This window comes from Porites lutea, chromosome 5 (genome assembly GCF_958299795.1).
Source record: "Porites lutea chromosome 5, jaPorLute2.1, whole genome shotgun sequence".
NCBI classification, from domain to species: domain Eukaryota; kingdom Metazoa; phylum Cnidaria; class Anthozoa; order Scleractinia; family Poritidae; genus Porites; species Porites lutea.
In genome coordinates, this window is record NC_133205.1 from 37,735,513 (window position 1) to 37,749,271 (window position 13,759).

At 39.6% G+C, this 13,759-nt stretch overlaps 1 protein-coding gene across 1 annotated transcript in view; it reads left to right on the forward strand.

Annotated features, from left to right (window-relative positions):
- The first annotated feature begins 2,221 nt into the window (after positions 1-2,221).
- The window catches only part of LOC140938341 (uncharacterized), a 57,749-nt gene continuing 46,211 nt past the window's right edge, over positions 2,222-13,759 (forward strand). Inside the window, exons 1-10 of the mRNA XM_073387829.1 lie at positions 2,222-2,291; positions 3,872-3,911; positions 5,841-5,918; positions 7,261-7,311; positions 7,932-8,001; positions 8,366-8,449; positions 8,823-8,883; positions 10,985-11,175; positions 12,809-13,008; positions 13,145-13,230. Coding sequence (XP_073243930.1) covers positions 2,222-2,291; positions 3,872-3,911; positions 5,841-5,918; positions 7,261-7,311; positions 7,932-8,001; positions 8,366-8,449; positions 8,823-8,883; positions 10,985-11,175; positions 12,809-13,008; positions 13,145-13,230 — 931 coding nt within the window. The remainder of the gene's footprint in view (positions 2,292-3,871; positions 3,912-5,840; positions 5,919-7,260; positions 7,312-7,931; positions 8,002-8,365; positions 8,450-8,822; positions 8,884-10,984; positions 11,176-12,808; positions 13,009-13,144; positions 13,231-13,759) is intronic.

A 13,759-nucleotide genomic window follows, 5' to 3' on the forward strand; every position in this document is an offset into this window, starting at 1 on the left:
TTACTAATTGACCCACATAGGGAGAACAGAACATGTAAGCTTTAGCCTGGCCCTTTTACGGTTTCCTGAAAACGAGACTTTCTTGTGCTTCGAACGTGGTCTTCTCTCACGTCCCGTCTCTACACGAACATGCAGTTTTCTTTCCGCAAACAGACAATGAAACTTTAAACAATTCACTCTCTCCCCTTATAATTTCGTTACGGATATTAGGCTTCCTCCCTTTTTCATGTGCACTGGTCTGTCCCTTCTCGTTCCCAGCCCTAAGGACGTTACGCGGGGAAAGACTAGCGGCGAGAGGCTAGGAGAGGCGGCTGTATTCGCAGGATACAGATGCACACATTGAAATTCTTTAAACCAAAGAACAAGTGGCGAAGTAAAATCTCGCGGTAAACCCAGGCGCGGAATCAACTCCGGTTTCCATCAATCAACATTGACCCCTAGTCCATGGACTACTCCCATGAACTACCCTAAAATGGACTACGCCGCTGAAGTTTGGTGGGTTAGAAAACTGAGTGAATCAAGTTTCAGTTCAGATTTCCCAGTATAAGGACCCTTAATGAAACCTGATTCACTCAGTTTCCTAACCTTAATCACTAAACTTCAGCGGCATTGTCCATTTTAGGGTAGTCCATGAGGGTAGTCCATGGACTAAAGGTCAGTGTTTTGTCCACCACCTTGTCTGAATGACTAAAAACCCCAAGAAATTTTCCGCGGGAGCATGCCTCCGAAACCTCCTACAAGCTTGCGCCTTCACCCGTTTAGGAAATAGGTCAGTATTTATCACTAGATCCGCCCCTGAAACCCCTCAATAAACGGCGGGGGCATTAAGGATGGATGGTTCAAGACACATCAGCGTCCTGGGCTTCCCATTGGTTTGTAAACCACATTTAAACTCGGATTTATCTGGCCTTTACTCCTCGATCGACGCTGGTAACCTGCTTTGTCCTTTCACGCAGCTGTGTTAAGGGAGGTTCTTCTGGTTGCCTGACGACCTTTATCGTTAAGAAAAAGGTTAAGATGAAGATCAGGTGGATTGTGGAAGAGAGGGTGGAGGGACTAATCCAATCTCCCCTTTTTTTGGACGCTCTATCTTACGCCTGATCACCTAGCCGCGGGGGAACCGACCAACCTGCGCGCCGACCTTTCGTATTCCCTTTTTAAAAATACTTCTCCTTTGTTTCACGCGAAATCTTTGCGGATGCTTTTTTTGAGGATGGAAATCTGAGCTTCAACTAGTGTTTCATGTAATATATCAAACATGAGATGCAGTGTTTCATCACCAGATGAAACACCGAGAAGAGAGTTGAAAATACGACGCGCAGCGGAGTATTTTTGACGAACTTCGAGGTGTTTCATCTGGTGATGAAACACTGTGTCGAATGTTTGATATTTCTTCTCAAACAAAATCATTTTTGAAGGAGAAATTAAGGATGCAAATACTAAGCAGTGTTTCATCCGATTTCCAAACACTCATTAAACATTAATTTCCTTTGTATTTTCTTAATGAATTATTAATGAGTTTGAGAAGTAATAATACACCGGTTATACGTGATGAATAGGTGCCCGGGAAGATGGAAGCCGCCAGCCGGAAATACGCCTGCGTTCGCACGCAAAGATACGCAACGTGTCCCGAATTTTAGATTACAATACTAGAAAATAGGAGAGGAAATTTTTACCTGCAGTAGGAGTAACAGGTAGAAATTTATTTTCCAGGAAATGCGTGATTTAACTCCCATATAACTCAGAGACTGTGCGTGTGACGTTCGTATGATGTTCGTGACTTGTTCGGCAGAAGCGAAGATTTCTGGCCGCCGGCCAGTTTCGTTTGCCCTTTCTGTCACGTCCGAGAGTCCAACCGGTCGTTTTTTTGTCGTTTTCACGAAATCGCAAGGGTAATGGCGAGGCACATTTTTTTCTTCCTGTTCAACGCAATCACGTAAATATATGCCAAACCGTCTAAAAGGCAAGTGCTTCTCAGTTATTATTTAGTTTATATGGTATGTAATAAGTTTATTTGGATGTCCATTATTCAATTTGAACTTATATGTGCTCAATTAAGATTCATTTGAGCCAGCTAATCACAGTGCCAATGTTTATTCAATTTAATTGCCTGTCCACAGACTCTGATCGTTTGATAACCCAGCTGGCATATTTATAATGTGGAATTATAAACTGACTTTCTTGTTCATACAGTATAATTCAATCAGTCTTCTGTGTCGTGATGGCTTCATCACCCAGACGAGAGTGGCTTGGACTTCAAGGGCACATACAACCTCTACACAGCTACAGCGGTATCAATTTAAACAATCATTATTTGCCTCATTTTAAAGCCTTTAGTTTAATTGTATGTAAAATCCCAGGCAACTGGGGGTTTCACAAAAGGATTTGACCCATTTAAAGCTCATTGAGAGCTCTGCTTGGTTGGACAATTTTTGTTTAATTAGCATATTCCAAGCCTGTTTCAAATTTGACTGACCAATCTTGGGATTGACAGATAGATGGATTGATAGATAGATACTTGTTTTTATGAGGGTTTCACTAGAATATCCACAGATAATATACGCATGGCCCTCAACCAAAAAGTACACATAAAAATAAATAAATAAATAAATAAATAAACAAAAATTAAGTAAAGATACAAAATTCTAGAAAGTCCTACTTACAAACAATAGTTACAAAGATTATGGTCATGAAAGGTACAGTTTTATTTTCACTGCTTGCTTGCTTAAAAAGGGAGCCTGCATAACTGGCGTAACAGTATTATTGTTTCGCATAAATTATTTTTCCGGCAAGCAAAGGTAAGCATGAAGCAGAGTGAGGGGTGTAGGACAGAAACAATGGAACAAGGTGCTGAAAAATGCCTTTTCCCTGTTCTGTGTGTCTCACATTCCACGCTGGCTTCTTCCCTGTTTGCCCAATAAATGCTAGCCTGTGTTGCAGGTGCAAAAAAGGGCAGGGAGGGGGAGAGGCAGAAAAGTGCAAAAAGGTGAAAAAATATCGCCAGTTCTGCAGGCTAAAATAGGAGCCAGAGTTGAAAAGATCTTCAGTGTCAAGCAGCTGGTTGTCTATCACTTGTGAGGAGGGGCAGCCATTTTCCTGGGGGGAAAAGGTAGAAAGGTAGCTTTACCTGGGGGTCACTTAAATAGGTTTCCCGAAAGTGTACAAACAAGTGGTTATTTTCAGTTTTCAAGTTCTTGAGGTTGCTTGCCTGATGTCATAAGCAAGCATGCTTGGAGGAGATTTCCAGTGTATGAAGTGTGACTAAGGCAGAATAGTCCTAATTTATTATCTTCCTATCATCAACCTACCCAATGCCTGACCACCCAAAAAAAGAAAATAAGGAGTTGTGAACTGAAAATTGATGGGAAACTAGGCAGCAACGACAGCAACGACAACGAGATCGGCAAAAAAGCAATAGGGTCTCTTTTTAGACTAGTGAACACACCCCTATCACACTTTTTTGTACATTTCTTTGCAGTCACTGCATGACTCTGATGTAAAACATCCTAATTTCATGTTTTAAGGAGGACATGAAAACAGGAAAACAATTTTGTGTACTAAGATACATTCCTTTAGAAATCAACTCCTGAAAAAATCGCCAATATTTGACAAAATAAAAGAGTGGGAATAATAGCATTGAAGTTTGAAACAGCACAAATTCACTTTTTGGGCGACATTTTTGCTGCTGTTACTGTCGTCATTGCTTAAGCTTCCTAATAATAATTGCATTTAAGTGAAGCTAGGAAATGTAACGCGAATAAGAAAAAGTGAGACTTGTTGGATTTTTGTAAAAAAGAAGATTTATTTCTGAAACCAAAGTTGTTATTACCCCTTTTACGTAACTTATGATAACTTATTCATCTCCCTTTAGGACTTAATAGGCTTAGGGAAGATAAAAGTGACAGGAATTGGTAAGTTTTTTTTGAAGATTAATAGTTATAATCCTTTAGGGTGTGCAATACACTTGCATTTGGGTACTATAAAAAAAGTTTCTACTGTCAATTACCAGTCACTTAATAACATAATCATCTTGTTAAAATAGAAAGAGAAGCTTAGCCAGCTTAGTTATTTAATAATTGAAATATTTTTATTCAGTCCATATACTTTTATTTATTTATTTGAAGAAAGGTTTGCTTATAAAATATTTACAAAACTCTCTAATTTGACTAGCTTTTGAATGTTATTTCAGGGGTTACTAAAATATAATTACATTGTACACTAGTAGGTACCCTTCAATGGGGTTTATTTGTTTTCCTACTAGTGGTGTTGAAGGGGTTGCTGCTTTGTATGAGGCCTTTCAGGGGGGAGGAGGGGGTGGGGGGAATGGGCAGTGGGGAGTATGCTGTCGCTTTACTTGTCTTTTCTAAGGCTGCCTGTTACCTGGAAGGTCAGAAAAAATGCTGCTGTTGCATTTTAGCTGTACACAGTTTTGGAAAATAACGGAAAATGTTTGGAAATAACGAAGAGAGTTTGTTAATTTCAGACCGCAAAAAATCCTTCCATCATTTGTGTCACTGTAAAGCCTGGTTCTCATATGCCGCTGATGCACCCGCGACATGGCAGCCGATACTGCCTGGAATACTTTTCTGACATGAGAACAGAAGTGGCCAGCAATATTGGTTATCCCAGTCTTTACCTCCAGCATGCCTGCAAAGTTGACTCAAGTTCAACTTCGCAGGTGTTCCTGTGGTAGAGCTCTGCGATGGCTTTAGTTGCCTGCAGCACAGGTTCTCATTTGTCCAAGATGTGTCCCAGGCAGTACCGGTGGCTATGTCGCAGATACATCGGCAACATATGAGAACCTGAGGCTTAACTTCAGAGTACCCCCCTGGGGGTCTCAACAGCACACCCTTGCCCCAAAATATCACAAAGAGTGCCTCCCTTGTGGTTTTCTTTAACATGTTGCAACATGGTATTGTGTAGGCTTTTGCTTCAGTACATTCAACAACAAATTCTTGTAAGTCAACAATCAGTTTTCAGCCAAGGTTGATTTCTCTGTCCACTTTTGCATTGGACAGAAATGATGTTAATGATAATGCTTAAATAATTAAGTCAGAATTTGATTGAGGAAAACTGTCGTTTGGGGTTCGCTGATATTAGTGACCACTGGTTTGGACAGCTTGGGCAACTGCCCACATCCTGCCTCTGTTATAAACTCTCTGCTTTAGACAAGAGGCTGCCTTTGGCAAATCCTCTCTTGTACCCGTTGCCTGGTTACCCCCTCTTAAGATTTATTGACTGATTCCAGTTAACCTTGTACTTGGAAAACACCTGATTAAATATTACCTTGATATAATAATAATAATAATAATAATAATAATAATAATAATAATAATAATAATACTAGTAATAATGGAAACTTTATTTGTTTTTGAATGTACAATTGTATAATAACAATAATAATAATAATAATAATAATAATAATAATAATAATAATAATATAACAATGAACATTAAGCTGAAACAGAGAAACTGTAAGTATTTTGGCAAAAAAATGAAGCAATGACCTCGTTACCTAAACAGTATCTAGTTAAACATTTGTTTTCACGAGAAAAAAAAGTTGACATTCACAACAGATAAGGATGGACACACAGGGTAACCAGGTCAGTAGAAGGCCTGTACTATTTTTCCACAGCTGTTTGTGGTGTACTTTCTTTACTTGTTTCTGTTATTTCATTTCCTCGCATGTCATGTCAAAAAAGCTGCAGGACTCTTTATTAATAATTATTAGTAATCAATTTTTGTCATGACTGTGGTCAAGTGAGCATATAAGTCCTAGTTAAAAACTTCAGATTCTTTGTTTCCCAACTGTAATTTTCTTTGCTAACTTTCTCATTCAGGTTTGTTATACAAGACTCTAATCTCCATTTTTATGAGCACAAACGGAACAAGACTCCACCAGATAGCCAACCGTTAGGGTAGGTGTTAGTAGTAACGATTTCATTTACTTTACCAGAGAAGGAGGGGGAGGGGGTATTTGCAATCTCCCTCCCCCCTTACAGAAAGTTTTCACTTACGTGGTTAGCAGCTAATTTATTGTGTCACAAGAATGTGTGCATTTACATAAGCAAAAAGTTCAACTCCCAGAGGACTGGTTTGGGACCCCAACAAGACGGAAGTAACCTCATGTGAAAATGGCTCTATTTTGTCACCTTCTTATTTCGGCCGTTTTGATTTATCCTGGCGAAATGCCCACATACTGTATTTACTTCAATATTTACCGCCCTTGAATAAGTGCCGCATTTGTGGCGTCAGAAATTTAGTAAGGGCCGTTATTTGAGTAAATACGGTACTTTCTTAAAGGAGACCGCGTTAATGTTGCTATTTCGGCCGAATTCTGAAATGCAAGGTTTTTTGTTCCATTATAAAAAAAAATTAAGCTCGATAATACGGCCACGTAACCAAATCCCCTTTCTAAAGAACAGATAAGTACTGAAACGGAAATAGACCTGGAGACAGAATGGAGAGATTTAGAAAAGGCAAACGGCAAACGGCAGATTTATATTGTCAATAATCTTCTCAAATTTGGTAATGAGCAAACGGTCTATGGTAATTGTTATTGATGAACCTGACATAGCAAGTGATCAGTAAAATTAAAAAACGTGTAGCCTGCGTGGCAAGCGTTTCTGCCGAGTTTTCAGCGCGAGTTCGAGGAAGTTGGCACGAGAGCAAAAAAGAGGAATGAAGGGGGGAGGGGAAGAGGAGAAAAGGAAACCTCTTCTTCCTCTTATCCGTTCCCTCTTAGACTATTCCCCCTTCTCCATTTATTTTTGCCTCCGATTTTCGCGCAGTATTTAACTCCATCGGAAACGACAGGAGATCTGGGTTCAAGATTAAAAAGACCTTTTAAAAAAAACTGCATCGCTTGTTTACGAAAGAGATATACGCTGTAGGTGTTGCCGACCAGGAAATCAGAAATACCTTTTCAGACATTCTGTTTCCCTTTGAAATTTTCCACCGGAACTATCCGAAAAGACGTGTTCCATTTACTTTTCAATTGGAATTTCCGGAAACTATTTTTAAATAGTGAACCACTCGTGTAACATATGTTGTTCCTTTGATCGCGTTGTTCCCAGCCTGTGAGGAGCATGGGTGTCCGTAGGGGTGAACCGTGGGGAACGCGGCCCACACCTTTTTCTGCGAAATACTGTGATACTTTTAAAAAAATTGTTGTTAAAAAAATATATCTATACAGCTGGCAATTGTGCTACATTAGATCACTGAGCCTCATTCAAAGTTTTTTTTTGTTCCCCTTTTCAGAAACATAGACATTGCAGCTTCAGTGCTTGAAGTATTTGTTGTTATTTCGAGGTAGGTTAGCTGTTAAGTATTTTTAGTAACTGTTATGTTGCCAAACACTGAAATAGCGGAAAGTACAATACTGCTGTGAATTTTTGTTTGTTGTTTATTTTTCAGGGGGGAGGACTTTGAATATGTCATCCCGCAATTCAATGGTTGTTTATTTGTTGGAGTAGGTTGTGTGTAGACGATGGTAGGACACCTGTTCCTTCAACTGTTACGCAAGAGACAGTCAGTTCAGAAAATTATTTTTTAGGTTTATTTTGTCTCTTTTTCTGTCACTCTAGAAGGTTCTCACTTGCGTCTATGTGCGCGCGTCTGCAACATTCGATGTATGACGCAATAATAACGTTTCCATGGTAACTTAAAAAACACACTTGAAACGGACGCAAGAAAAGGACGCAAAATACCGGCTTCCGAGATAGCGAACATGCTTACCCATTTAAAGGAAGCTCCCTTTTATTTCAGTTTTCTAACAAGAAAAATTAAACGCATCAAGTGACAGCGGATCGGAAATACTCAATACTGCTCTTCTGCTAACTCGGCAAAACCTCACCGTCCTTTTTTGACTTTGATCACGAAACTTTCTGCATTTTTGTATAACTATGAGCCTTATTTTTTATTGTCCATAGGGATGGAAGAGATTATCAGCTATCACCTCCCAAGGATGTTTGTGTTTTTGACTGGGTTACAGATCTGAAGGTAAACAGAACATTACTGACAGTGGAGCGTTCCCTTTGTAGGAACGGTAACATTGTTTTAAAATCGATAACAAAACACGAGGCATTTTTTATCTACAAAGCGCGCGGTTTTCTTGATTTTTGTTAAAAATAGCTTTCCTTTGGACAATCGCTATCAACAGGGTGGCTGAAATTAAATTTTGGTGTTTATACAGTCCAAAACAGTTGTTATAGACATAACTAACGTGAAGCTCCGAACTTTGGAGTAGAAGTAATTAACAGTATAGTATAGTATAGCTCTAGTTAAGCCGTTTGCCGTAAACGTGACTATTAATCTCTCTAATGTCTTTCCTGTGTTTATTAATATTCTTTTTCTCGTTTTAAAGGAAGCGGTGAAGCTTGCAAACACGCGACACATGGCGGCCTCTCCTTTGGAGCGCGGAGTGGCAGGGGGAAGCATTATGGGAAAGGTGAGAATTATGATAATCCGGTGACAAGTTTTTCAAATTGGTTTTTTGTATTCAAAATCATGTTTCGCTCAGAAATATGTTTGGTCCGCATCAGTTGTGACGATCCTAAGGGCCGGGTTTCTTTGATTTCATTTTAGCCTCTGATTAAGTTTGGTGTTTTATATTGAAACATCGAAACTGATATATTAAACATTTTTAATAATTATTTTGTTTCGCATTTAGGGTCAGTTGCCTTTCTTTTTGTTTCATCTGTGCATTTTTACTAATGGACACAAGAGGTCCGATAGCTAAACTCTTCGATTTGTAGTGATGGTTTTGCTATTAAAGTGAGTTTGTACCAAGCTATCTTTCGTGATGGCTTTGTGTGTTTCAGTTGCGGAACAGTTTTCGCCGGAAAAAGAAGGTAACGCGCGCCCTGTCCGAAAACAGTACAGGTAAGAAGATGTTGGCTCTTACTCTATAGGGAGCTTAACCAACGACGACTGCGACGGCAACGGGAACGGCAAAAAAGCAATAGGTTAAGGTAGGCAAAACAACAACTCTGCACGTGCATTACGCTTTTTTGTACCTTTCTTTGTCGTCGTTGCACGACTACGACGTTTTGAAAATGCCTAATTTCACGTGACCCTCGTTTTCTTTTCTTGAACTTTGATACAGTCTTTTTAGAATTCAACTCCAGAAAAATTCGCCATTTGACGAATTGACGAGATGGGATAAGTGCGATCAAGTTTAAAGAAGCGCGAACACACTTTTTAACTGGTGTTTTCGTAGCCGTCGCCATCGTTGTTTCGTTGTTGTCTCCCTTAAAATCTACAGAGCTTTAGATTCGAGGACGACATTTAATTTTACGTTTTCTCGCCTATTCTCTAAAAATAGACACCCCGGAAAGCATCGTTTTACTTTTTCTCACCACAAAAGTTAGTTTGCTTTTTTCCGTTGAAGGAGGTGAAGCCCTCTCTTGATCGCTAAATGATAAAATTACTAACACTTGATAATTTTTTTTCGCCTCTACGACGTTCTCGCTAAAACTCGTAATATAATGACGATGACTATCACATTTTCCCGCCAAAATGACGTTGGTTCGCCCGCGCGCACTACTTAGTATTTGGAAAGTTTCCTCGTAGTCACGACGACGGCAACACTGACGTCGAAAGAACAACTGGATATTTAGAGCAAACCAAAAACACTGCATGTGCCTGTTTACGTCCACTGCACGACTACGACGTAAACCTTCCTAATGCGCTGTTTTGAGGCACTATTACACGAGACGATTCGCAACGACAATTTCAGCGCATTACAGCATTGCAAAAGAGGGGTTCTTGCCTTCTTGCAATATCGTTGCGACATTAGGGATGTCTCCGCAGCGATGTCAACGAGAACGTCCAAAAAGTAATAGGTTTAATAAGCAAAACGACAACTCTTCTCGTGCATCACACTTTTTTGTATGTTTATTTGCAGTCGCTGCACGACTACGGCGTTAAATTGCCTAATTTCACATTTTATGGAGAACGTTAACAAACTTATATGGATTGCTCTTTCTTTTTCTGAACTTGGAGATCGTTCTTAGGGATTCAACTTCAGAACAATACACCTACATTTGAAAAAGTAGGCGAGTTAAGAAAAGAGCGCTGATTGAGTTTCAAAAAAACTCGAAGTCAATTTTACTGGAAGTGACGTTGTGGCCGTCGTCGCCGTGGTAACATGAACTCCCCGGCTGTTGTATCGAATTTTCACAACGTTGTTTCAACATTGCTGCCCAAAAAATAATCGAGGCAAATCGTCTCGCTCGTGTAATTAACGTTTTCTTCAATTATGGAAGACGTGAACACACGACTAAACCTGGATAGAATTCTTAAGAATTCAACTCCTGGAAAATTCTCCTGCAGTTGAAAAATCGAGAGGCTAAACTAATAAACGGCATGAGCGAGTTTGAAAGCCGGGTGCAAATCCTGCAGATTACTTTTTTTGTTACGTGTTCACCGCTCTCTGCACGCAGGCAAGTTCACCGCCGTCGTTGTCAACTTCAATTTCAACTGGAACTTTAACCGTTTTGAACTTATAAAAAAGTGGTTGCTTAAGCTCGCTACTGTTATCATTTATGCAGACAGTTCACTCTTAACGGACACTAAAACTCCGTCCCTGCCTTTCTTCAGTCACCTTCTTAGTTTGACTCTATAAAGGTCATTAGATGGGCAACTTTGAGGCGATTTTGTCGTGAAAATACAAATTTTGTTACGCCACATTTGTTTACAAGCAATGTGCACATGATTATTGCTAAAACGTCGACAGATCGCAATAAGATCGCAGTAAAAATTGCTTGCGTTCTTATCGTGTAATGAATCGCCTTTGTAAGAGGGACACGTCGCTACGACGGACTGTTATGGCCTTACCGAACGTTTTCCGTCAAACAAAGAGTTGATCGTAGGCTTCCTTTATCCTCAACTGTTGCTTCGCATGTTTAGTTTTCTTCCTATTTTCGTAACGCCTTATAACATGTGTCTGTTTTTAACCGTCGGTTGTTTCTCGTATATACAGTTGGATCTCATGTTAATGGTCCCTTAACGGGTTCACCGAGGACGCACCTCCTTTTACAGCCCATGCAGAAACAAGAGACTGAAGTTAAAAGGCCCCGATCAAAGTCCTTTCCTTGGGAAGAGCCAGGTAGTGAAGGGAGTTCCCAGTCAACACTATCATATGAGGAAACACCTAAGGAACCGTCAGTTGAGGTATGTCCCGGGGGGGATAGTACTGCCATATATGGGCTATATAGGTATGTGCCGCTTTGAAGGGTATGGTTTTCAAGCAGTTTACTCTGGGATAGGGTATCTAAATCAGAGAGTTTAGGTCTAGAATAGGAAACTGATCAATTGGTTGAAGATTTAAGTCTAGGCTAGGGAAATCGGGAATTGACACTCAAAACTATAAAAAAATCAAGTCGGTTCTGTTTTGGCTGGACTGTGCTAGTGACCTCAGTAGTTTCTGGAAAACAGCTACTCTAGGATAGGGGGTGGGTGGGGGGGGGGGTAGGGATTTGGGGAGTTTAGTCTAGTATAGGGTAAGAAAATTCAGCTGAACTAGCTCTAGTATAGGCTGAGGGTTCCAGGGTCCCAGCGGCACATCCCCACCAAAAATCCTAAAAGTACCCCCGGGGTCTTAGCTTAGTACACGAGTAGTATGCTGTCATTAGTAACCGAGCCATAGTCCTGTTAATGTAATATCCCCTCTGGATTAAGTTACAATAAGACAGAAAAATTATTTTTAAATATTGCTAGAAAGAACGAAGTTTAAACTAAAGATAAATTTACGATAGATACGGCTAGGGTTAGCTAGAGTTGTACCCTGATGTTTTGTGAAGTGATTGAAAGGAAAAAGTAGAAACTTGCCTCATAGTGTTGGACTGTTCGAAGATCTGATCCAATTTAGGCATTTTCCGAGTAACCAAGACTATTTTCCATCTCTATTTCTTCTTTTTGTTATTTTTGACAGCTTCTTCAAATTTTTTTCCAGGCTTTCACTTAATAATCGTGTTCAAAGGCGCTCTTATAAACTGGGTGCCATGTTGGGCATGACAAAAAAAGTAATCCTCTCTGACATCAGCCCGGTGTCTGTCTCTGACAGATCATTGGTGAGGGCTAACCACAGCACGCGTAGTGTTATTCAGTTAACGGAGTCTGGCACTCGCGTACAATTAGGAGGGGGAGGTAGGGTGGAATTCTGGTTGTTTTTTGGGAAATGTGTTTGATTTTAGAAGGAAAGAAATTAGGGTAGAAAAGGGATACACAAACTAGTTAGTCCGGTAATGATCATGAACTCAGAGGCACCTTGTTGTGGTGGTGGACTATCTGATATTTGTCTACTTATTATTCCCCTCATATTTTAATTTTCAACAATCCCCAAATCCAATATTTTTCAAGTTTTCATAATTCTGAACATCCCTCCACCGTCAATTGTTAATCATTAAAGAAATGCAAAAAAAAAACAACAACACAAAAACAACCGAAAATTCTCACAAATTTATTTAACCAATAACTATAACCCTATGGAGCCATTTTTTGATTGAATGAAATCTTGCATAGATTTGAAAGAAAAAGGGCAGACATGTCTGTAGGACAAAGAGAGTGGAGGACTTCTTTACATTTAAATTTTTTAAGTGATTCAATTGTTATTTTCATTGTTATAACTGTAAATTACTATACTCTAGAAATAGTTGCCTTAAGATTGTAAAATGTTCTCGATAATTCAGTTCTTTTTACTGCAAGAGAGTTTTAATAAACTATTCAAAAAAAAAAAAAAAAAAAAAGACAGGCTTTAACCAGAATCCACCTTAATTTGACTTTCTCTCTTTGTCGTCCTTTTTAGCTGACGGAGGATTGCGTGTTGGACAGTACGTGTAGCGATAGCTATGATAAGAGACTGGTAGAGACTCCAACCAACAAAGATCTTATAATAAAGGCTAAAGAAGAAGAAGCAAAGAAAGAAACAGTAAAGACAGAAGCCGTTGAAGTCCAAACCGATCCAATAACGGATGAAGAATTGCTATCTTTACAACAACAGAAAATGTAAGTAGAGTCGGCAAACGACTGACTCTTTCTTAATTTTATATTCTGTGTTCTCTAAAAATCATTTCTCGGGGAACGATTTGAATTTCTAGTCCTTTGAGTTAAACGCCCTCAATCGTCTCATTCTCTTTGTCAGAACAAAGGAGTTGGAGATCGAAGTTTGCAAGCTTAAATGTGAAGTTATAAGTTTGATCCAAGCAAGTATCAAGATTCCTTTAAAAGGTGAGAAACGTTAATCGCAAACAAATAACAGGGTAGATGCGCGTTACGTTTGTGTTGTAGTCGGCGAAAACAACGTCATCATAAAATCGCTTTAGGGTTAGCTTAGCTAATAGAGCGGTGGAGTGCGGAGCAGGTGTAGGCCCAATCCCTGTAACCGGACAAATACTCACGGCCTTAAACCGACGGCACTGCTGCCATTTTTTGTACAAACTTCTAAACCTTTGCGTAGTTCGGATGACCACGTAAAAATGGCGGTCCCGTCTCCAGCAGGAGACGTAAAAACAGTTGGTTCGTCAATTACTATTTTAAAGTTCTGTAAGTACATTGACACTTGGGTAAAGTTAGTTCCTTACCATAAATTAACGCTAATTAAAGCCCGAACTTTATCTTAGCTCCCATCGCTATTATGAGGCTCGCTCATTCACTTCGCGCAACACCAATGGAGATATTGCTATAATGCTCATTGTAAATTTTCCACTTAAAAGTGGAAAGGCCTCCGTGGACTTTTATATGTTTTTTTCTTTCTGAA